This window comes from Salvelinus alpinus, chromosome 12 (genome assembly GCF_045679555.1).
Source record: "Salvelinus alpinus chromosome 12, SLU_Salpinus.1, whole genome shotgun sequence".
Classification (NCBI taxonomy): Eukaryota; Metazoa; Chordata; class Actinopteri; order Salmoniformes; family Salmonidae; genus Salvelinus; species Salvelinus alpinus.
This window is the reverse complement of record NC_092097.1, coordinates 56737376-56762957: the sequence shown is the minus strand read 5'-3', so window position 1 is coordinate 56762957 and position 25582 is coordinate 56737376. Positions and strand designations below refer to the sequence as shown.

The 25582-nt window shown below is 43.6% G+C and overlaps 1 protein-coding gene across 2 annotated transcripts; it reads left to right on the top strand.

Annotated features, from left to right (window-relative positions):
* Window positions 1-444: 444 nt before the first annotated feature.
* On the top strand, window positions 445-22230 carry LOC139536395 (LIM and cysteine-rich domains protein 1-like). 2 transcript variants are annotated; one of them, XM_071336898.1, is made up of 9 exons: window positions 445-605; window positions 7723-7820; window positions 8868-8988; window positions 9109-9234; window positions 15331-15480; window positions 15947-16168; window positions 19268-19428; window positions 19721-19775; window positions 20072-22230. In XM_071336898.1, exons 1-9 carry the CDS (start codon window positions 579-581, stop codon window positions 20207-20209), a joined length of 1098 nt encoding a protein of 365 aa, XP_071192999.1. In that variant the 5' UTR covers window positions 445-578; the 3' UTR covers window positions 20210-22230. The 2 variants fall into 2 exon arrangements, with proteins under 2 accessions (XP_071192999.1, XP_071192998.1); XM_071336897.1 differs by lacking the exon at window positions 19721-19775 and having other exon boundaries at window positions 451-605; window positions 19268-19483.
* The last annotated feature ends 3352 nt before the right edge of the window (window positions 22231-25582 follow it).

Sequence of the window (25582 nt, the reverse complement as noted above, 5' to 3'; positions counted from 1 at the left end):
CTCATTCTCGTCCCCCGTAATTTAACTTCAGCGCGTGGGTTTGTACTACGTACGCCTGAATCACCCCTTTCCGCTCTTCCATGAAAAAGACCAAATAAAGCCGTTGGTTTAAAAGTACAGGAAATGTCTCTCCGACTTTTTAAGAGATCACCACGATGTCTACATCCCAAATGACGGCCTATTCATATGTAGGGGACAGGGCACTGTTTGGGACAGGTGCTATGTGAGCAGCACATTCCTCTGGACCGATATCGCGTTCTCACTCTTCGGTGACGTCATGTCTCTCTCTGTTCCAGAGGATGGGTGTTCACAATTTGTAGGAGAGAGAGAGAACGAAGTGGGCGGAGGAGAAAAAGGAAAATACCACTTAAATTCTATTGGTTGTGGGATTTATTTTTTCTTCTTTTTTCTTTGCTGTGATTGGTTGGCATGAGTGTTCCAGGGAATCCCTCCAGCCAGTCATTTAAGCTGTCTGTCAGACTCATGTGGAGCAGAAAGTCCACAGTCCTCTGAAAAGGAGAGAGCTATCCAATACCTTTCACTTTGAAACTGTCTCTCAGCCCTTCAACTTGAGCACTATGGATTTGACCTCTGGAATAGAGAAGGTGAGTGAAACACACTTGTAAATACGTTATTGCGTGTCTCAGATTTGGAGTGGATTTAACTTCTGTTTTTTTAAACATTTTTAACCAAAACAACTGTAACAAAAATAGTAGCAATCGGCAGAAAATGAATGAATGAATGCATGAGCTTCAGTATTTCCTGTCCTGTTTGCTACTGCTGTACTCTGTTTCAGTGTAACGTGTTAACCCTCTCAGCTGTGTGTGTTTGGGGATGAAAGGTTTTCATCCCCAAACATTAGAATGCATGCCGGTGCACAGGCTAAATTAGACTGACCAGTAACAACTAAAACAAACAAAAAACAGTGTTTTAAGGACGAGAATCGTAGAAGTAGAGCACATAGAACAGATCTACCCCTTCCTAGACTCGCTTTCAATGAGAATAACGGATCTATAACTCAAATTTCTATGTGAATTTATTCAGGGGTCGCCCACGAAGCTACATAGTGCGCCTTTTTAAATATCTCTTACTGGAAGAACCACTGAAAGAAAGTGAAAGACATTTTAACGTGTAGAAAAGATTACGTGTTAGTTTGATATTGAAAATGGCTCTTCAACAATCACCTGTCCCATGGTGAGATTCTACAGAGATGGAGAACAGATCATGGAAATAAATACCAATACTAAGCCGCAACCTTTTCAAAATCATCTCTGAAATAGTTTGACCGTCCCCTTATGGTTTATCCTGAATTTACCTGTTGTTGTGCTGCAGAGGATCACAGCCAATAATACTCTCCCTCCCTGTGTATTGTAGGTTACCTCCCTAATGACACCTCTAAACCCTATGTAGTGCACTACTTTTAACCAGAGCCCTATGGCTTCCGGTCAAAAGTAGTGCACTATAAAGGGAATAGGGTGCCATAAGGGACTGATACCTAGTCTGTCTCTCTTTCTGTTTCTCTTCTCTCTCTCTCTGTTTCTCTCTCTCCCTGTTTCTCCCTCTCCATTTTTCTCTCTCTAAATCTCTCTCTCTCTCCCTGTTTCTCTCTCTCTCCCTATTTCTCTCTCTCTCTGTTTTTCTCTCTCTCTCTCTCTCTCTCTCTCTCTCTCTCTCTCTCTCTCTCTCTGTCTCTCTCTCTCTTGGCTGTCTCTGTCTGTGTGTCTGTGTGTGCTATGCCACAGCTATTCTTCCTGTCTCACCAGAGAGACCAAGACAGAACACATCAATCCAACTGGACAGGCCCCAACCCAGTACTTGTACTCCCACAGTAATCTGTCAATCTTGTTACACTTGTTATTTTGAGGAGTGACACATTAATTAACTTTATTAAAAACGTTTCATACTACTATGAACACTAACGCGCGTAGTGTTTTTCGGATAGTATTCACACCCCTTGATTTGTTCCACATCATCTCAAAGGGTCTGAATGAGGGTCTGAATCTGTTTTATTTAAAAAAAATATATATAAAAAAAAAAAAAAAAATCTCAAATCCTGTTTTTGCTCTGCCATTATGGAATATTGTGTGTAGATTGCTGAGTTTATTTATTTATTTTTTATGTTTTTTTTATCCATTTGTAACAAAACATTTTGAAAAAGTCAGGGGGTCTGAATTGCAAAAGGGACTGTTTGTCTCCCTATACTTGAGGACCTTTTGGGGACCAACAATTGATTCCCATTAAATCATATTTTCCCTAACCCTAATAACCTAACTCTAACCTTAATTCTAACCCTAACTCCTTAAACTAACTCTAACCTTAATTCTAACCCTAACTCCTTAAACTAACTCTAACCTTAATTCTAACCCTAACTCCTTAACCTAACTCTAACCTTAATTCTAACCCTAACTCCTTAACCTAACTCTAACCTTAATTCTAACCCTAACTCCTTAACCTAACTCTAACCTTAATTCTAACCCTAACTCCTTAACCTAACTCTAACCTTAATTCTAACCCTAACTCCTTAACCTAACTCTAACCTTAATTCTAACCCTAACCCCTTAACCTAACACTAACCTTAATTCTAACCCTAACTCCTTAAACTAAAATAGCCTTTTAACAAGTGAGGACCGGCAAAATGTGAATTTGTAGTTTGTTTACTATTGGTATGAAACGGGTGCACACACACAAGACTCTGGTAACAGGTAAAACTGTAGGTTCTCTCAAAACAGGAACAAATTCACATCATTTAATAAGTGTGATTTTATAGAGCAACAATGACCCTGTCAATTAACTTGCTATTTGAGATATGGGATATGCTCGCTACATATTTAGCCATAAATAGAGTTGCCATGGAAACATTTAAAAGAAAACGGTCTTTCATTGCAACCACATTAGGGTGTAGAGAAAAGACAAATAGTGTGCTGAGTGGAAAACTGAAGTGTGTGTGTGTGTCTAATGCCATCTAAACTGAAGAGGGTCAGGTAAACAACCACTTCAATCTCTTCACGTTGACACATCCAATCGACTATACAGAGGATTGTAGATTAATAGAGTACAATAGCACACTTCTTTTGTAGTAACATAATCATTATAATAAGAGATCATAATTAGAAACACATTTATTGTTTGCACGTGTTTCTCTCCGAGCACACTATCTGTGAAATGGTTTTGTTTTTCTGGAACACCGAGGAAGTGTAAGTGTGGTCTGAAACACCGAGGCAGAGGAAGTGTGGTCTGGAACACCGAGGCAGAGGAAGTGTGGTCTGGGACACCGAGGCAGAGGAAGTGTGGTCTGGGACACCGAGGCAGAGGAAGTGTAGTCTGGAACACCGAGGCAGAGGAAGTGTGGTCTGGGACACCGAGGCAGAGGAAGTGTGGTCTGGGACACCGAGGCAGAGGAAGTGTGGTCTGGAACACCGAGGCAGAGGAAGTGTGGTCTGGAACACCGAGGCAGAGGAAGTGTGGTCTGGGACACCGAGGCAGAGGAAGTGTGGTCTGGGACACCGAGGCAGAGGAAGTGTGGTCTGGAACACCGAGGCAGAGGAAGTGTGGTCTGGAACACCGAGGCAGAGGAAGTGTGGTCTGGGACACCGAGGCAGAGGAAGTGTGGTCTGGACTAGCCTGGACTAGCCTGGACTAGCCCGGACTAGCCTGGAGTAGCCTGGACTAGCCTGAGGGGAATAGGGAGGCTGTTAGCTGTGGATTATAAAAGGGATTTGATACCACGGTTGCCCTCTAGTTTGTTTTGTTTCTCTAATGTTTCTAATGCTGTGTGTCTAACCTATTCAACAGAGTGTTTTCAACCCACACACCCTCCAGAACAGAAGTGCTGCTTGTAGTGTTGCTACCTCTTGTTACAGTCTGCCGTCTCTCTGGCTGCGTCCCAAACGGCACCCTATTCCCTACGTAGAGCCCTATGAGTTCTGGTCTAAAGTAGTGCACTATATAGGGAATAGGATTCCATCTGGGTATCTGTATAAGCACTTTGTGACAACTGGTGATTCCAAAGGGCTTTATTACATCAATTAAATACACTTTGTGGATACCGGCTTTGTGGATACCGGCTTTGTGGATACCGGCTTTGTGTGGATACCGGCTTTGTGGATACCGGCTTTGTGGATACCGGCTTTGTGGATACCGGCTTTGTGTGGATACCGGCTTTGTGGATACCGGCTTTGTGGATACCGGCTTTGTGTGGATACCGGCTTTGTGTGGATACCGGCTTTGTGTGGATACCGGCTTTGTGAATACCGGCTTTGTGAATACCGGCTTTGTGAATACAGGCTTTGTGAATACCGGCCTTGTGGATAACGGCTTTGCGAATACCGGCCTTGTGGATAACGGCTTTGTGGATACCGGCTTTGTGGATACCGGCTTTGTGGATACCGGCTTTGTGGATACCGGCTTTGTGGATACCGGCTTTGTGGATACCGGCTTTGTGTTGATACCGGCCTTGTGGATACCGGCTTTGTGGATACCGGCTTTGTGGATACCGGCTTCGTGGATACCGGCTTTGTGTTGATACCGGCTTTGTGTTGATACCGGCTTTGTGTTGATACCGGCTTTGTGTTGATACCGGCTTTGTGTTGATACCGGCTTTGTGTGGATACCGGCTTTGTGAATAACGGCTTTGTGAATACCGGCTTTGTGAATACCGGCTTTGTGAATACCGGCCTTGTGAATACCGGCCTTGTGAATACCGGCCTTGTGAATACCGGCCTTGTGAATACCGGCCTTGTGAATACCGGCTTTGTGAATACCGGCTTTGTGAATACAGGCTTTGTGAATACAGGCTTTGTGAATACAGGCCATTGTATTTTCTGTCAGACTAGGAACCCCCCCGCCCCCTCAGGCTCTCTCCAATACAGAGAGAAAACCTTGGCTCAGGCCTCAAGTTAAAATAAACATCTTTAAGACACCAATTTGTTACAGTGTGATCTTTCTGAGCCCTTCATTCATGAGGTTGTTATGACTGTTTGCTGAGACTCAGAGACCACACACACACACACACACACACACACACACACACACACACACACACACACACACACACACACACACACTCAGAACACACACTCAGAACACACGCTGCAGGAGGATGACACAGGATACACCGTTTTTGACAGTTTTTCCTCTCAGTGGTTTCAGGTTACTGTCAGATGTAATCTGTCAGATGTAATCTGTTAGATTTATTTGAAGATGTAATCTGTTAGAATTAATCTGTTAGATGTAATCTGTTAGATGTAATCTGTTAGATGTAATCTGTTAGATTTATTTGAAGATGTAATCTGTTAGATTTAATCTGTTAGATTTATTTGAAGATGTAATCTGTCAGATGTAATCTGTTAGATGTAATCTGTTAGATGTAATCCGTTAGATGTAATCCGTTAGATGTAATCCGTTAGATGTAATCCGTTAGATGTAATCCGTTAGATGTAATCTGTTAGATTTAATCTGTTAGATTTAATCTGTTAATCTGTTAGATTTATTTGAAGATGTAATCTGTTAGATTTAATCTGTTAGATTTTATTGTCTCAACAGTGAAGTAGTCATGAATAGATTTTTTAGGTATGACATCATTCTTGTCATGGGAACGTTCCATCGCAGTGTATCTGTAATCAGTGATGTAACTCTACGCTACCTGTCCTGCTCACCTGTATTTGTGTTTCACTGTCTGTGTCTTGAGGCTGTATTTGTGTGTCATTGTCTGTGTCTAGTTACATGGGTTTGAAATGTTGTCTGTGTGTCATCGTTTTAGTTTTTTAGTTTTTTTTACAGTTGTGCTAGCCAGTGCATCTATCTACAGATGTGGCATCTTAATGTGACCCCTTTGGTCACAGGAGAGAATCAGTCCTGCATCATCACAGGATCTGAATGGGCCGTCACATTCCTTTTCCTGTGGAGGAGGAAAACATTTGACAAAAGGGGTCTGTGAAGAGCCTTGGTGTAGAGCCTTGGTATTATACGGTGTAGAGCCTTGGTATTATACAGTGTAGAGCCTTGGTATTATACAGTGTAGAGCCTTGGTATTATACAGTGTAGAGCCTTGGTATTATACGGTGTAGAGCCTTGGTATTATACAGTGTAGAGCCTTGGTATTATACAGTGTAGAGCCTTGGTATTATACAGTGTAGAGCCTTGGTATTATACAGTGTAGAGCCTTGGTATTATACGGTGTAGAGCCTTGGTATTATACGGTGTAGAGCCTTGGTATTATACAGTGTAGAGCCTTGGTATTATACAGTGTAGAGCCTTGGTGTTATACAGTGTAGAGCCTTGGTATTATACAGTGTAGAGCCTTGGTATTATACAGTGTAGAGCCTTGGTATTATACAGTGTAGAGCCTTGGTATTATACAGTGTAGAGCCTTGGTGTTATACAGTGTAGAGCCTTGGTATTATACAGTGTAGAGCCTTGGTATTATACAGTGTAGAGCCTTGGTATTATACAGTGTAGAGCCTTGGTATTATACGGTGTAGAGCCTTGGTATTATACGGTGTAGAGCCTTGGTATTATACGGTGTAGAGCCTTGGTATTATACGGTGTAGAGCCTTGGTATTATACAGTGTAGAGCCTTGGTGTTATACAGTGTAGCGCCTTGGTGTTATACAGTGTAGAGCCTTGGTATTATACAGTGTAGAGCCTTGGTATTATACAGTGTAGAGCCTTGGTATTATACAGTGTAGAGCCTTGGTATTATACAGTGTAGAGCCTTGGTATTATACAGTGTAGAGCCTTGGTATTATACAGTGTAGAGCCTTGGTATTATACAGTGTAGAGCCTTGGTATTATACAGTGTAGAGCCTTGGTATTATACAGTGTAGAGCCTTGGTATTATACAGTGTAGAGCCTTGGTATTATACAGTGTAGAGCCTTGGTATTATACAGTGTAGAGCCTTGGTGTTATACAGTGTAGAGCCTTGGTGTTATACAGTGTAGAGCCTTGGTGTTATACAGTGTAGAGCCTTGGTGTTATACAGTGTAGAGCCTTGGTGTTATACAGTGTAGAGCCTTGGTGTTATACAGTGTAGAGCCTTGGTGTTATACAGTGTAGAGCCTTGGTGTTATACAGTGTAGAGCCTTGGTGTTATACAGTGTAGAGCCTTGGTGTTATTCAGTGTAGAGCCTTGGTGTTATACAGTGTAGAGCCTTGGTATTATACAGTGTAGAGCCTTGGTATTATTCAGTGTAGAGCCTTGGTGTTATACAGTGTAGAGCCTTGGTATTATACAGTGTAGAGCCTTGGTATTATACAGTGTAGAGCCTTGGTATTATACAGTGTAGAGCCTTGGTATTATACAGTGTAGAGCCTTGGTATTATACAGTGTAGAGCCTTGGTATTATACAGTGTAGAGCCTTGGTATTATACAGTGTAGAGCCTTGGTATTATACAGTGTAGAGCCTTGGTATTATACAGTGTAGAGCCTTGGTGTTATTCAGTGTAGAGCCTTGGTGTTATTCAGTGTAGAGCCTTGGTACTATACAGTGTAGAGCCTTGGTACTATACAGTGTGTTTAGGATTTGGGCTCTGATGCTCAGGTCTGTGTCCGTTGAGTGTTTACCTCTCTGTGTTCCTTGTCTAATCATTGTCCCTTTCCCTTTCCTTCCCTCCTTTCCCTCCCTTTCCTTTCATTCCCTCCTTTCCTTTCCTTTCCTTTTGTTCCATTTCCTTTCCTTTCCTTTCCTTTCCTTTCATTTCCCTTCCTGCCCCTCTATTTCCAGATGTGTGTGAGGCAGCAGCCAGTGGTTCCAGTGGTGAGGGGTGCGGCGTGTCTGTCATGTAAAGGGATCTGCTCTGGATTCATCCCACATTCCTGGAGGTAATTTAAACCTAACGATATAAAAAAACACACACACCCCAGAATATTAAGGAAGGTTTTATTAATGACGATAAACAGAATATACAGACAACATATAGATGTAGAATAACACAGAAATCAGGAAGGCATGCACCCAATGGGGCTGCAGTGTGGAGGAGCATGGTTCTAGCTGTGACCTAGAGGGTGACCTTAACCTTATCACAGATTAACCTTACCTGACCACAACTTTACCTTACCTTACCACAACTTAACCTTACCACAGATTAACCTTACCTGACCACAACTTTACCTTACCTTATCACAGATTAACCTTACCTGACCACAACTTTACCTTTCCTTACCACAGATTAACCTTACCTTACCTTACCACAGCTTTACCTTACCTTACCACAGCTTTACCTTACCTTACCTTACCACAGCTTTACCTTACCTTACCACAGCTTAACCTTGCCTTACCACAGCTTTACCTTACCTTACCTTACCACAGCTTAACCTTACCTTACCACAGCTTAACCTTACCTTACCACAGCTTTACCTTACCTTACCACAGCTTTACCTTACCTTACCACAGCTTAACCTTACCTTACCACAGATTAACCTTACCTGACCACAACTTTACCTTACCTTACCACATCTTAACCTTGCCTTACCTTACCACATCTTAACCTTACCTTACCACAGATTAACCTTACCTGACCACAACTTTACCTTACCACAGCTTAACCTTACCTTAGCACAGCTTAACCTTACCACAGCTTAACCTTACCTTACCACAGCTTACCTTACCACAGCTTAACCTTACCTTACCACAGCTTAACCTTACCACAGCTTAACCTTACCACATCTTAACCTTACCTTACCACAACTGTACCTTACCTTACCACAGCTTAACCTTACCTTACCACAGCTTAACCTTACCAAAGCTTTACCTTACCACAGCTTACCTTACCTTACCACAGCTTACCTTATCTTACCACAACTTTACCTTACCTCACATTAACCTTACTTTACCATACCCTACCTCACTATACCTGTCATCCCCACCAGGAAAGTGTGCACAGTGTGTGGCTGCAGTGTGGAGGACCACGGCCCCAGTTGTGACATAGACGATGACCACAAGATTGGGCAACTCCTGGCTGCCTCCAGATATGCCCACCTGACCGCCAAGGTGATATTTTATATGATTAATCAGACCATTTAAAAAAACACAATTCTGCCCTTCTAAGTGGATACAGTGCATTTAAAATCATCAAAGATAACACAAACCTCTGACAATTTCTGAGAATAGGTGAAGGGCATCCGGGTGTACAAACGTAACCGCATGGTCATCACTAACCCTGTCGTCTCAAAGAAGGACCCCACCTTCAACACCATCACCTACGACTGGGCCCCGCCAGGACTCACACAGAAACTGGTGAGGGAGGGAGATGTTCAACACCATCACTTACGCCTGGGAGGGAGGGAGATGTTCAACAACATCGCCTACGCCTGGGAGGGAGGGAAACGTTCAACAACATCGCCTACGCCTGGGAGGGAGGGAGATGTTCAACACCATCGCCTACGCCTGGGAGGGAGGGAGATGTTCCACACCATCGCCTACGCCTGGGAGGGAGGGAAACGTTCAATACCATTACCTATGACCTTCAATACCTGGTCAAATGGTACCTTATGGGCCCTGGTTAAATGGTACCTTATGGGCCCTGGTTAAATGGTACCTTATGGGCCCTGGTCAAATGGTACCTTATAGGCCCTGGTTAAATGGTACCTTATGGGCCCTGGTCAAATGGTACCTTATGGGCCCTGGTCAAATGGTACCTTATAGGCCCTGGTTAAATGGTACCTTATGGGCCCTGGTCAAATGGTACCTTATGGGCCCTGGTCAAATGGTACCTTATGGGCCCTGGTCAAAGTAAATAATAATTGTGATGTAATAAAGGTCAACTTAGTTCCAGGCTTGTGATGTAATAAAGGTCAACTTAGTTCCAGGCTTGTGATGTAATAAAGGTCAACTTAGTTCCAGGCTTGTGATATAATAAAAGTCAACTTTGTTCCAGGCTTGTGATATAATAAAAGTCAACTTAGTTCCAGGCTTGTGATATAACAAAAGTCAACGTAGTTCCAGGCTTGTGATATAATAAAAGTCAACTTAGTTCCAGGCTTGTGATATAATAAAAGTCAACTTAGTTCCAGGCTTGTGATATAATAAAAGTCAACTTAGTTCCAGGCTTGTGATATAATAAAAGTCAACTTAGTTCCAGGCTTGTGATATAATAAAAGTCAACTTAGTTCCAGGCTTGTGATATAATAAAAGTCAACTTAGTTCCAGGCTTGTGATATAATAAAAGTCAACTTAGTTCCAGGCTTGTGATATAATAAAAGTCAACTTAGTTCCAGGCTTGGTGCAGTAAATTCAGCAGACTACAGGCATTCTTCTCCTTAGTCAGAGTTGGTCGGTCCACGTGCCACAGCCGGCGCCTGCTAGCCTGCTTGACTGGCTCCATCACCTCTGACCTAAACAACAGACCACTGAGCAGAACAACTTCTGCACACCTGAAATATCAAATTACCAGGTGCAGATCCCGTCAAATTCAAATCTGGACCTCAAAGCCAGTTCCATTGCCGTCTTTTCATTGTTTCCCTCTAATCAGGGACTGATTTAGACCTGGGGACACCAGGTGAATGCAATAATTATCAGGTAGAACAGAAAACGAGCAGTAGTCCAGACCTCGTAAGGTAAGAGTTAAACACCTCTGCCTAGATCATCTTAGATGATAGGAGAAGGTAGTGTTCAGGACCTCGTAGGGCTAGGTGATAGATGATAGAAGGCAGTAGATTTGAAGCAAAAACCCCAATGAACTCTAGATTCCTTCCTATAGAGCAAACACAGATTAGACGCAGTAGCTAGGTTTCCATCCAATTAGATGCAGTAGCTAGGTTTCCATCCAATTAGATGCAGTAGCTAGGTTTCCATCCAATTAGACGCAGTAGCTAGGTTTCCATCCAAGTAGACGCAGTAGCTAGGTTTCCATCCAATTAGATGCAGTAGCTAGGTTTCCATCCAATTAGATGCAGTAGCTAGGTTTCCATCCAATTAGATGCAGTAGCTAGGTTTCCATCCAATTAGATGCAGTAGCTAGGTTTCCATCCAATTAGATGCAGTAGCTAGGTTTGCATCCAATTAGATGCAGTAGCTAGGTTTCCATCCAAGTAGACGCAGTAGCATCTAGATGCAGTAGCAGTAGCTAGCTAGATGCAGTAGCAGTAGCTAGCCAGATAAGTTTAGTTAGAGATCGTTGAAAAGAGGAATAGAGTGCTGACAGTAGAAGAGAAGGAGGGATGGTTGTGCAAGGTCACAGAGGGCTGACAGTAGAAGAGAAGGAGGGATGGATGTGCTAGGTCACAGAGGGCTGACAATAGAATAGAAGGAGGGATGGATGTGCTAGGTCACAGAGTGCTGACAGTAGAAGAGAAGGAGGGATGGATGTGCTAGGTCACAGAGGGCTGACAGGAGAAGAGAAGGAGGGATGGATGTGCTAGGTCACAGAGTGCTGACAGTAGAATAGAAGGGGGGATGGATGTGCTAGGTCACAGAGTGCTGACAGTAGAAGAGAAGGAGGGATGGATGTGCTAGGTCACAGAGGGCTGACAGGAGAAGAGAAGGAGGGATGGATGTGCTAGGTCACAGAGTGCTGACAGTAGAAGAGAAGGAGGGATGGATGTGCTAGGTCACAGAAGGCTGACAGTAGGAGGGATGGTTGTGCTAGGTCACAGAGGGCTGACAGTAGAAGAGCAGGAGGGATGGATGTGCTAGGTCACAGAGTGCTGACAGTAGAAGAGCAGGAGGGATGGATGTGCTAGGTCACAGAGGGCTGACAATAGAAGAGAAGGAGGGATGGATGTGCTAGGTCACAGAGGGCTGACAGTAGAAGGAGGGATGGATGTGCTAGGTCACAGAGGGCTGGCAGTAGAAGAGAAGGAGGGATGGATGTGCTAGGTCACAGAGGGCTGACAGTAGAAGAGAAGGAGGGATGGATGTGCTAGGTCACAGAGGGCTGACAATAGAAGAGAAGGAGGGATGGATGTGCTAGGTCACAGAGTGCTGACAGTAGAAGAGAAGGATGGATGGATGTGCTAGGTCACAGAGTGCTGACAGTAGAAGAGACGGATGGATGGATGTGCTAGGTCACAGAGGGCTGACAGTAGAAGGAGGGATGGTTGTGCTAGGTCACAGAGGGCTGACAGTAGAAGGAGGGATGGATGTGCTAGGTCACAGAGTGCTGACAGTAGAAGAGACGGAGGGATGGTTGTGCTAGGTCACAGAGGGCTGACAGGAGAAGAGACGGAGGGATGGTTGTGCTAGGTCACAGAGGGCTGACAGTAGAAGAGAAGGAGGGATGGATGTGCTAGGTCACAGAGTGCTGACAGTAGAAGAGAAGGATGGATGTGCTAGGTCACAGTGCTGACAGTAGAAGAGAAGGAGGGATGGATGTGCTAGGTCACAGAGGGCTGACAATAGAAGAGAAGGAGGGATGGATGTGCTAGGTCACAGAGTGCTGACAGTAGAAGAGAAGGAGGGATGGATGTGCTAGGTCACAGAGTGCTGACAGTAGAAGAGAAGGAGGGATGGATGTGCTAGGTCACAGAGGGCTGACAATAGAAGAGAAGGAGGGATGGATGTGCTAGGTCACAGAGTGCTGACAGTAGAAGAGAAGGAGGGATGGATGTGCTAGGTCACAGAGTGCTGACAGTAGAAAAGAAGGAGGGATGGATGTGCTAGGTCACAGAGTGCTGACAGTAGAAGAGAAGGATGGATGGATGTGCTAGGTCACAGAGTGCTGACAGTAGAAGAGAAGGAGGGATGGATGTGCTAGGTCACAGAGGGCTGACAGTAGAAGGAGGGATGGATGTGCTAGGTCACAGAGTGCTGACAGTAGAAAAGACGGAGGGATGGTTGTGCTAGGTCACAGAGGGCTGACAGTAGAAGAGAAGGAGGGATGGATGTGCTAGGTCACAGAGGGCTGACAGTAGAAGAGAAGGAGGGATGGATGTGCTAGGTCACAGAGGGCTGACAGTAGGAGGTATGGTTGTGCTAGGTCACAGAGGGCTGACAGTAGAAGAGCAGGAGGGATGGATGTGCTAGGTCACAGAGTGCTGACAGTAGAAGAGCAGGAGGGATGGATGTGCTAGGTCACAGAGGGCTGACAATAGAAGAGAAGGAGGGATGGATGTGCTAGGTCACAGAGGGCTGGCAGTAGAAGGAGGGATGGATGTGCTAGGTCACAGAGGGCTGACAGTAGAAGAGAAGGATGGATGGATGTGCTAGGTCACAGAGGGCTGACAATAGAAGAGAAGGAGGGATGGATGTGCTAGGTCACAGAGTGCTGACAGTAGAAGAGAAGGAGGGATGGATGTGCTAGGTCACAGAGGGCTGACAATAGAAGAGAAGGAGGGATGGATGTGCTAGGTCACAGAGTGCTGACAGTAGAAGAGAAGGAGGGATGGATGTGCTAGGTCACAGAGGGCTGACAGTAGAAGAGAAGGAGGGATGGATGTGCTAGGTCACAGAGTGCTGACAGTAGAAGAGAAGGAGGGATGGATGTGCTAGGTCACAGAGTGCTGACAGTAGAAGAGAAGGATGGATGGATGTGCTAGGTCACAGAGTGCTGACAGTAGAAGAGAAGGATGGATGGATGTGCTAGGTCACAGAGGGCTGACAGTAGAAGGAGGGATGGTTGTACTAGGTCACAGAGGGCTGACAGTAGAAGGAGGGATGGATGTGCTAGGTCACAGAGTGCTGACAGTAGAAGAGACGGAGGGATGGTTGTGCTAGGTCACAGAGGGCTGACAGGAGAAGAGACGGAGGGATGGTTGTGTTAGGTCACAGAGGGCTGACAGTAGAAGAGAAGGAGGGATGGATGTGCTAGGTCACAGAGTGCTGACAGTAGAAGAGAAGGATGGAAGGATGTGCTAGGTCACAGAGTGCTGACAGTAGAAGAGAAGGAGGGATGGTTGTGCTAGGTCACAGAGGGCTGACAGTAGAAGGAGGGATGGTTGTGCTAGGTCACAGAGGGCTGACAGTAGAAGGAGGGATGGATGTGCTAGGTCACAGAGTGCTGACAGGAGAAGAGAAGGAGGGATGGTTGTGCTAGGTCACAGAGTGCTGACAGTAGAAGAGACGGAGGGATGGTTGTGCTAGGTCACAGAGGGCTGACAGGAGAAGAGATGGAGGGATGGTTGTGCTAGGTCACAGAGTGCTGACAGTAGAAGAGACGGAGGGATGGATGTGCTAGGTCACAGAGGGCTGACAGTAGAAGAGAAGGAGGAATGGATGTGCTAGGTCACAGAGGGCTGACAGTAGAAGAGAAGGAGGGATGGATGTGCTAGGTCACAGAGGGCTGACAGTAGAAGAGAAGGAGGAATGGATGTGCTAGGTCACAGAGGGCTGACAGTAGAAGAGAAGGAGGGATGGATGTGCTAGGTCACAGAGGGCTGACAGTAGAGGAGAAGGAGGTTAGAATAGAGAGTGATGGTCTATATTCCAGCACTGTGAGGGCTGTTTGGCCACCACTCTGAAACGTGTGTGTGTGTGTGTGTGTGTGTGTGTGTGTGTGTGTGTGTGTGTGTGTGTGTGTGTGTGTGTGCGCCAGTGCGCGCGTGTGTGTGCTCTGAAAGAATCTGGACCTGCACAAGAGTACATTCTTTTAAACATTTGTAATATAACGACATCTTCAACATTAAAGCGGTGGTGTTGAACACAATCATAAGAGCTGCTAATTAACAGAGGCAGTGTTGCAGCGTGGGTAATGCGGTCCGCTGCGGTGTGGGTCTGTATGTGGCAGCACAGGGAGAAGGGCCTTAGGGAACTACAGTATGACTAGACCTCTCTGTGCTCTACTGGGAAGGTAAACACACCATGGCTCTGTCCCAAAAGCACTCTATCTCCTAAATAGTGCTCTACTTTTGACTTGCGGTTATGGTAAAACAATTAAATAGTGCACTATACAGGGAATAAGGTTCCATTTGGGATGTAGACACATAAGTCAGGGTCTGTGAAGTATTTCTCCGGTTTAAAAGGACCAATCCCAGGTCCCAAAGCCAGTTAGTGTTGCTGCCTACAGTCACATACAATATAAAGCTTAATTCAAAGACTAACTGTACGGTTTTGCTCAAGCTAAACTCTCTGGAGTCTATGCTTCACATAGCTCTGTCACACTGGTCTGGTGCTGCTGCTGTTGCTGTAAAGTTGAGTCCTCAGTCCTTATTGTTTCATGTAGTTTACTCTCTCCTGGGCTGTGTTAACTCCTCGCTCTCGCGCTCTCTCTCTCTTTCTCTCTCTCTCTCTCTCTCTCTCTCTCTCTCTCTCTCTCTCTCTCTCTCTCTCTCTCTCTCTCTCTCTCTCTCTCTCTCTCTCTCTCTCTCTCTCTCTCTCTCTCTCTCTCTTTCTCTCTCTCTCTCTCTCTCTCTCTCTCTCTCGCGCTCTCTCTCTCTTTCTCTCTCTCTCTCTCTTTAGGCCATGCTTTACATGGCGTTGGTCCCGGAGGAGAAGCGTCCAGTAGCAGGGACTGAGGGAGCGATGTACCGACGCAGGCAGTTGATGAGACAGCTACCTGTCTACGATCAGGACCCCTCCCAGTGCCACGGGTCTCTGTCTGAGGACCAGGTTAGATGTTGATGCCGTCCAAATAAATCCTCTTTATGTTTGTATTTAAGCCTCCATTTTGGAATTTTGTCCACATTATCGACAGGTCACTTCTTCTAGTATTCTTATTTTGATTCATATTCTTCATTTTTTTTAAACATTATATTATTATTAATAGGCCTACGTATAAAGATGCACTAGCTGTAATAAACATAATATCCATTAGACATAGTTGTGGCTAGAGTTTACATCATATAGGGCAGGTAGCCTAGTGGTTAGAGCGTTGGACTAGTAACCGAAAGGTTGCAAGATCGAATCCCCGAGCTGACAAGGTAAAACATCTGTCGTTCAGCCTCTGGACAAGGCAGTTAACCTAGGCTGTCATTTGAAAATACGAATTTGTTCTTAACTGACCTGCCTAGTTAAATAAAGGTTCAATAAAAAATATAGCCTGAATGCTTTCCCATTGTTGGTCTTGTTCCACCAGCTCCAGGCCATGTCTGTCTTCATGAAGCGCTACAAGAAGGAGGCTCTTGGAGTAGGAGAGGTGGCGCTGCCTGGGGAGGGAGGCGCTAACCCTCCGCCCCTCGTCAAAGGAGGTTGGCAGAAGAACGGGGCTGTGACCGGGGGACCTGGGAAGGCCACCATTATCCAGTCAGACCCGACCACCACCAACGGGACGGACGACTACTATAAGAAGAGTAAATATGTAAGTCTTTGCTATAGAGTAATTATATAAACATTTGCATCTTCATTAACTTATACACGCTCATTAATTCACACACAAATCGCATGCCACTTAACTAGGAGTATTCTGGTGTATTGGCTCACTGCACTTTAGACTTAAACTGAGAAACTTAATAACAACCTGCGAAATGTACTAAATAAATGTCCACTGAGAGACCGGATGTTTCTTGGTTCAAGATTTATTTCCTGTCTGTCCCAGACCTGGGTTCAAATACTATTTGAAATCTTTCAAACTACTTGTTTTAGCCTGGAGTACCAGATGGGTGGGGTTTGCCATTTTAGAAAATATTCTACAGGTTCATTAAAGCCAGGCAAGCTCAATCAAGCACAGATAAAGTATTTGAAAGGATTTCTAATAGTATTTAAACCCAGGTATGTTCTGAACCCCGCCTCCTGTCCCCGCCTTCTGGTCCAATCCTTTCAATCTATAGGCTCTTTAACATTTCATCACTCCCTTCCTACATATAGTATCAATGCAATGTAAAGGTATTTTTATTATACGTTTTTATTTAACTAGGCAAGTCAGTTAATTTTAAGAACAAATTCTTAATTACAACGACGCTGGGACAATTATGCGGTATAACATCAATACAATATAAAAGTATAATTGGACATTTTTTTGAAGAAAAAAGTTTGAACTTGTTTTGACAAGGCTCATTTTAACTACTGAACCATGAAGTTCACATGTATCACCACTAACTCAAAGCCGTGTGAATTATTCTCCTGACTGGTATGTGAACTCGAACTAGGGAACTAGACGTTTTCCATAGTCAGATTAGGTCGCTGTTAGCTAATTTAACTAGTCGTTGCCTATAGGCTACAAATCGAGAGGCGGACAGAGAGCGAGAGAGAGGCGGACAGAGAGCGAGAGAGAGGCCGACAGAGAGCGAGAGAGACACCGACTAGAGTTCTGTAAACATGTTTTTTCATGTAAGACACACATGCAATCTCTCATCTCAGAATCTGTTCCCTGGGTCCTAATCTAGATAGATACCCATTGGCTATTACAGGGGCAAATCTACAGTTCAAAGAACAACAAGCCCAACACCCTGCCACTGTTTTGGTAAAAAGCGGAAGAATTCGGGATGGAGAAATTAATCGATAGAGCTATGGATACAAAATGACAACTTTAATGATATATTGTGAGGCTAAACAGTGTTTGTTTGCAATTACAATTACTCTCACTTTAGGCTGTACAGTCCGTCGCTCATCCCTAACCATAAATCACATATTCAGTTATTCTAACCTGATCTGTTATTCTTGATGACAACTAGCTGGGCCAGGTCTTTTAAGTAATAGTAATGTGTCATTTTCTCTGCCTGTGAGACTCCAGCTAAGTCTGGAGCCTGGATAGCTAGCTAGCAAGCAACGACTACGTCAAACTATACAGAAACCGATACAATTTAAATAATGCAAACTTATCTGGCTTGAATTACATTTTGAATATGGCTGAGGATATAACGTTAGCTAGCTAGGTTTTTTTGTTGTTGTTGTCTCTTGCTAGCTCACCAAGATGAGAGAGTGGCTAGGGGACCTGGCGAGGTGTTTGATACGTCACAGGCCCGAACATAGATCAAGTAGATATCCAATCAAGGGCCGTTGCATTCTCACTTTGAGACTGTATGATCTGTAATCCTAATTCTGTCCATTTTTTTTGTTTTTGTTTCTCCTTTAGAAAAAATGAAATATTAGCTGTTAGCGGTTGCTTTTTCCCCTATGTAATTAGTTAGCTTTGCTTAAGTTTTTGCTGGGAAAGATAGCAGAGAAAAGATAGTTTTTAATTAAATCGACAACACACTTCTCGGATATTCAAATAGAAGGTGAAGGTCATAATTAATCTTTCTCTGGTGTCACTTTTAACAACTTTAGAATTTATTGCAGGTTATTTTAAAAGACCCCTTTGGGAGATGCGAAATTATCATCACATCTTTTTACAAGAAAACTAGCGAGCGGATCGCGCTGACCACTTAGAGAATGGTTTTCAGCACATGTGCCAAATTTCATTACAAAATATGGAGTATTGATGGAGAAATGACGAGGGGGGTAAAAAACTAACTTTAAAAAAAAGTATATTGTGACTATCGTCACATCTTTAATATTGATGATTTTGTTGTCCATAAATGTCTCTGCCCCCTCTCTCTTGTTATTATACATTCAGAATGAAGAGAGAGCTTGTTATACAGATACACAGACAAACCTTTTACACACACACAGAGAGAGAGAGAGAGAGAGAGAGAGAGAGAGAGAGAGAGAGAGAGAGAGAGAGAGAGAGAGAGAGAGAGAGAGAGAGAGAGAGAGAGAGAGAGAGAGAGAGAGAGAGAGAGAGAGAGAGAGAGAGAGAGAGAGAGAGAGAGAGAGAGAGAGAGAGAGAGAGAGAGAGAGAGAGAGAGAGAGAGAGAGAGAGAGAGAGAGAGAGAGAGAGAGAGAGAGAGCATCTGATTGCTTCTATCATAACAGAAATGCACCATGGTTTGGGTTCACGGTTGGCCTTGGTGCTGTTGCTATGGTGATGTGAACTTGATTACTTTGAGAGAGGCCCATGCAGTATCATCACGTTGTTTTGTGTTGATAAAACAGTGTACTGGCTCGTGGGTTACACCCAGCCAGCCTCCCAACGTCTCTCTAGGACTGGGTGGAGTTGCTCCATCTGGATCATGAGTCTTCGTGGTGCTCAGATTTAGTTCTTTCATTGTTCCACAAAATTCTCAATGGTATTGTTTTTCTCTCTCTCTGTTCCCTCTTATTCCCCATCTCTCTCTCTCTGTCTCTCTCTGTCTACTCTCTCAACTATCTCTACTCTCTCTCTGTCTACTCTCTGTCTACTCTCTCAACTCTCTCTACTCTCTGTCTCTGTCTCTCTCTGTCTACTCTCTCAACTATCTCTTCTGTCTCTCTCTGTCTACTCTCTCAACTATCTCTACTCTCTCTCTACTCTCTCTACTCTCTCTACTCTCTCTACTCTCTCAACTCTCTCTACTCTCTCAACTATCTCTACTCTCTCTCTCTCTCTGTCTCTCTACCTCCCCCTCTCCATTCCCACTACTTCTCCTCTCTCCTACAGCATTGCAGTGGTTGCGGGGAGCTCACCCCCCTGGACAGTCCTGTAGTCTATGCAGAGGGGGCAGGCTACGACAAGCAGTGGCACCCCACCTGCTTTGTGTGTTCAGAGTGTGGGGAGGCCCTGGTTGATCTGGTATACTTCTGGAAGGAAGGAGAGCTGCTGTGTGGAAGACACTACTGCCAGAGGACCAGACCACGCTGTGCAGGCTGTGACGAGGTGAGAGCAGAGGAGGGAGAGGAAGGGGAGAGGAGGGAGGCGAAAGGAGAATAGAGGAGAGGAGAGGAGGAGGGAGGGAGGCAAAAGAAGAGGAGGAGGGAGACGAGAGGAGGAGGGAGAGGAGGGAGGCGAAAGGAGAGGAGAGGAGGGAGGCGAGAGGAGAGGAGGGAGGGGAGAGGAGGGAGATGAGAGGAGGGAGGCGAAAGGAGAGGAGAGGAAAGGAGGAGGGAGAGCAAGGTGGGGAAGACACTACTGCCAGAGGACCAGACCACGTTGTGCAGGCTGTGACGAGGTGACTGGGACTCATAGATATAGACGGAGGGACCCTCATTCTATCCATTCTTATTCTATGGGGAGATTACCACAGACACAGTGGTTGTGTCCCAAATGGGGCGAAGTCTAAATTAGTTCACTATATAGGTAGTAGGGTGCCATTTTGGACGCAGTCCACAATACATGTTCTCTCAAAGATAGAAGCTACCTAGAACCATAAAGGCTGTAGAATAACCCTTTATAGTTACAGGGAGAACCCTTTTACCCAACAAAGAACCCTTAAACACATTCTGTCTTTTCTCGTCCTGTCTGCAGCTGATCTTCTGCGAGGACTACAAGAAGGGGATAGACAGTCGGGCGTGGCACCAGGACCATTACTGCTGCTGGCAGTGTGGACAGAGTCTGGACAGCCCCTGTTCCTGCCCCCAAACATCCTGCCCCAGCCCTGTTTAGGTCCCCTAGCCCCACTCTACCCCCCAGCCCTGTTTAGGTCCCCTAGCCCCACTCCACCCCCCAGCCCTGTTTAGGTCCCCTAGCCCCACTCCACCCCCCAGCCCTGTTTAGGTCCCCTAGCCCCACTCTACCCCCCAGCCCTGTTTAGGACCCCTGGCCCCACTCCACCCCCCCAGCCCTGTTTAGGTCCCCTGGCCCCACTCCAGTCTGAGGTCCTGAGCACTCTTGGAGTAGGTTTTCATCAAGGATCTCTCTGTACTTTGCTCCGTTCATCTTTCCCTCAATCCTGACTAGTCTACCAGTCCATGCCGCTGAAAACATCCCCACAGCATGATGCTGCCACCACCATGCTTCACCGTAGGGATGGCGTTGACCAGGTAATGAGTGATGTCTGGTTTCCTCCAGAAGTGACTCTTGGCATTCAGGCCAAATAATTCAATCTTGGTGTAATCCGACCAGTCCTTTAGGTGCCTTTTGGCAAACTCCAAGTGGACTGTCATGTGCCTTTTACTGAGGAGTGGCTTCTGTTTGGCCCAATACCATAAAGGCCTGATTGGTGGAGTTCTGCAGAGATGGTTGTTCTTCTGGAAGGTTCTCCTATCTCCACAGAGGAACTCTGGAGCTCTGTCAGGGTGACCTTCGGGCGGGCGACCAGATCTAGAAAGAGTCTTGGTGGTTCCAAACTTCTTCCATTGAAGAATGATGGAGGCCACTGTGTTCTTGGAGACCTTCAATGCTGCAAACATTTTTTGGTACCCTTCCCCAGATCTGTGCCTCGACACAATCCTGTCTCGGAGCTCTACGGACAATTCCTTCGACCTCATGGCTTGATTTTTGCTCTGACATGCACTATCAACTGTGGGACCTTGTGTAGACAGGTGTGCCTTTCCAAATCATGTCCAATCAATTGAATTTACCACAAGTGGACTCCAATCAAGTTGTAGAAACATCTCAAGGATGATCAATGGAAACAGGATGCACCTGAGCTCAATTTCGAATCTCATAGCAAAGAGTCTGAATACTTCTGTAAATAAGGTATTTCTGTATTTAATGTTGAATACATAGGCAAACATAAAAAATAAAAAAAACAGTTTCTGATTTGTTATTACGGGGTATTGTGTGTAGATTGATGAGGATTTATTTTATTTTTTAATCAATTTTAGAGTAAGGCCGTAACGTAACAAAATGTGGAAAAGGGAAGGTCTCTGAATACTTTCCAAATAGGGTATCAATTGGGACCCAGCCTTGCTTCCATAAAATTGGAACTAAATAGTAGAAACATGGAATCCTCCAAAGCAGAACCTTTAAAAAAAATTTTTTTTTAAATTGTATTTAATAAGTTAACGATTCAATTTTATTATCTTGATATGTTGTTGTTTGTTTTTGATTGACTGACCGTGCTGTTATTAGGATGATGACACGTGAGTATATTTAAATACATTTTATTTTCTAGATAAGTGGTTTTAATTCTTTGTTTTTAATTGATTGACTGTACTATCATGTGCTAGGATGATGATCTTTTCTCCAACAGTGTTTGTTATGGATAGGGACTAAAACTAACATCCACTGTGTCTCGGATGGGTCCATGCTTTCAGAGAAGGCTTCAAAAATTTAATAATAAATTGTACATGTGATAATTCCTTCTAAAATGTAATAGCAGTGTATTAATAGTAAAGCAGATTTTTTTGTTAAATTAGTTCAATGCCTTGTTATCTTGTTAGATTATAAAGAATAAATAAAGATAATGTGTTTGTTTTAAAACGGCAGTTATCTGTGCTCTTATGCTAACGATTGGACCATTTCTGCCTTGTTGAAGTGCAGTTAGCCATTTTGTTCGTCTAGTTAGTAGTTCATGTACGGTTATCCATTTTCTACATTATAGATATTTGATGTTATAAAACTGTTTTGATCCCATCCTAATGTTTTGATGGTCTGGTATTATAAACTTCAGTATAGGAGAATACACACTTATTCTTAGTATTCACTAATGGTCCTTTATATTGGTCTGTCTCTCCCCCCACACACACACACACACACACCACACACCACACACACGAAATCAAGAATCAATCCCTAGAGGTATAAAGTTATTGGTTCAATATGTAATGTCATCATCAGAGCTGGTTGAGAAACAGTCGGTCTGTATGGTGTTAAAGGGTGGAATGTGTTTGATTAGCAGCTCATCTCTTCAGTAGTAGGAAGTAGAGTATATCCAGGGTGTGTACAAGTCGATCTATAGAAGTAGTCACGATCGTCGTATGAGTGAGACCAAGGCGCAGCAGCGTGAGTAGAGTTCCACATATTCTTTATAAAATTAAAACTCACCAAAACAATAAAGCACAAACGAAACGTGAAGCTATACAAAATAGTGCAGACAGGCAACTAAACATAGTCAAGATCCCACAACTAACAATGGGGAAAATGGCTGCCTAAATATGATCCCCAGTCAGAGACAACGATAAACAGCTGCCTCTGATTGGGAACCATATCAGGCCACCATAGAAATGCAATACACCTAGATAACCCACCCTAGACACTATCACGTCCCAACCAACACAGAGAAAAAACAGCTTACTATGGTCAGGGCGTGACAAGTACTGTATATCCAGGGTGTGTACAAGTCGATCTATGACAGTGTTATGGTGTGTATCCGAGGTAGAGTTAGTTTATCAGCAGTTTATCTCTCCAGTCTCTTCCTGGTTAATCCCAGTCTCCAGTCTCCTCCTGGTTAATCCCAGTCTCCTCCTGGTTAATCCCAGTCTCCTCCTGGTTAATCCCAGTCTCCTCCTGGTTAATCCCAGTCTCCTCCTGGTTAATCCCAGTCTCCAGTCTCCTCCTGGTTAATCCCAGTCTCCAGTCTCCTCCTGGTTAATCCCAGTCTCCAGTCTCCTCCTGGTTAATCCCAGTCTCCAGTATCCTCCTGGTTAATCCCAGTCTCCTCCTAGTTAATCCCAGTCTCCTCCTAGTTAATCCCAGTCTCCTCCTAGTTAATCCCAGTCTCCAGTCTCCTCCTGGTTAATCCCAGTCTCCAGTCTCCTCCTGGTTAATCCCAGTCTCCAGTCTCCTCCTGGTTAATCCCAGTCTCCTCCTAGTTAATCCCAGTCTCCAGTCTCCTCCTGGTTAATCCCAGTCTTTTCTTTCAATTAAATTTTACCGCTTGCATGAGTTTTTATTTTATTTACAGTTTTTATAAAGGGGTGGATCAGCTTAATATTGCGGAAAGATTGTTGCTTCCATCAATGTAATTGTCTGCATCATTTCCAATCCCCCATATCTTTTGGGGGTAAATATATATCCATATACATACACGTATGCATACATATATACATGCACATACCTATATAGACATACATACTTTTTAAAGAATATACCTTTATTATTCCCCAAACCCTACCAACCTTCCCCCAATTGGAGTAAACTAATAAACACTTAGGCTTCTTCTACCTTCAGTTTATACATCTTATACACATTTTACAGACACAATCTATTTTACAATAGTTATATTTAGTTTGTTTTTAGTCCTTCCTCTATTTCTGATGTCCATCCAGTTTGATTTCTATTTGTAAGAAATTTGTATATATTTGTATATACATTTTACAGATCCCGTATGTTTTACATTGTTTATCTTGTTATTAGTCCCACCCTTCAGCTCCATTCAACCCCTCCCATCTATCTCTTAACACCATCCATTTTGGATTTCTATTTGCCATATATTGTTCAACTGTGATGCTTCACAAAAGTACTGAACCTTTCTATTCTCATAGTTTCTACAGATTGTAAATTAAAAATAAACATTTTTGCTAAAATAATTATTATATTATTGATTGACTATGGCTTTTCAAATCACCCAGTTTTGCTATCTGCAGCGTTAGTTCTTGGCAAATGTTGCAATTCTTCAGCCATTCCTGGACCTGTGACCAAAAACGAGCTACATATGGACAATACCAAAATAAATGATCTAATGACTCTGCCTCCACACAGCAAAATCTGCAGAGTTGGGAAGATTGTATCCCCCATATATATAACATTCTATTAGTTGCAAGAATTTTGTACAGTAATTTAAATTGAAAAATTTGAAGTTTTGAATCCGGCGTTGTTTTGCGTATCAATTCATAAACCATGTGCCATGGAATGGGTACATCGGAAATCTCTTCCCAACTACTTTGCAATTTATATGGCACAGCTGTCAGTTTTTTGGTCCTTAAATTAAATTGTTATGTTTTTCTTTAACCATTTATGTTCTTTAATACAGGGCCGACATACTTTTTCCCCCTTCTACTTGCCTCTTCCATTTTTGTGGTAATGCTGTAATTAATTGGTTGTAATTTGGGGTAGAGCAGACATTTACATATGTCTGTGTGACATTACTCCACCAGTCCTATTTATGATATCATTCACAAAAATGTTACTTTTTTTAATCAATTAGTATTATTGAGTTTAACCACAATATGTTTTCATTTGTTCTGTCTTTTCAGATTAAACTGAAATTGCAACCAATTTAAGGCTTTTTTTTTTTTTTTTTTATAACTATTTTGGAGATTATTTCCTTTTCAAACAACCGAAAGCGAGCAGGTGTAACCTGAATAAAGGGAAAAAGGCCATTCTTGAACATAGAATGAGACATTCCTACCAATTTACTAGAGAACCAGTTTGGATTTAAGTATAACTTTTGTATGACTGATGCCTTTAGTGAGAGGTCTAATGCTTTAATATTTTATAATTTCTGCCCTCCGAATTCATATTCATTATATAAATAGGCCTGTTTAATTTTGTCTGGCTTGCCGTTCCATATAATTGAAATAGCTACCATAACCCACTGGATTATCCAATTACATTGAAGGAACTACAGGACAAAATACAAACCCTCCAATCCAAAAATGCCTGTGGTGTTGATGGTATCCTAAATGAAATTATAAACTATACAGACCACAAATTCCAATTGGCTATACTTAAACTCTTTAACATCATCCTCAGCTCTGGCATCTTCCCCAATATTTGGAACCAAGCACTGATCACACCAATCCACGAAAGTGGAGACAAATTTGACCCCAATAACTACCGTGGGATATGCGTCAACAGCAACCTTGGGAGAGTCCTCTGCATTATCATTTACAGCAAACTCGTACATTTCCTCAGTGAAAACAATGTTCTGAGCAAATGTCAAATTGGCTTTTTCCAAATTACCGTACGGCAGACCACGTATTCACCCTGCACACCCTAATTGACAAACAAACCAAAACAAAGGCAAAGTCTTCTCATGCTTTATTGATTTCAAAAAAGCTTTTGACTCAATTTGGCATAAGGGTCAGCTATACAAATTGATGGAAAGTGGTGTTGGGGGGAAAAACATACAACATTATAAAATCCATGTTC

What these genes read in the sequence shown, in the direction of transcription:
- LOC139536395 (XM_071336898.1), top strand. Translation starts at nt 579, where the DNA reads ATGGATTTGACCTCTGGAATAGAGAAG. An exon ending in ATGCCCACCTGACCGCCAAG is followed by an intron (nt 8,989 to 9,108) that starts GTGATATTTTAT and finishes TTCTGAGAATAG; the next exon opens with GTGAAGGGCATCCGGGTGTA. An exon ending in CAGGACTCACACAGAAACTG is followed by an intron (nt 9,235 to 15,330) that starts GTGAGGGAGGGA and finishes CTCTCTCTTTAG; the next exon opens with GCCATGCTTTACATGGCGTT.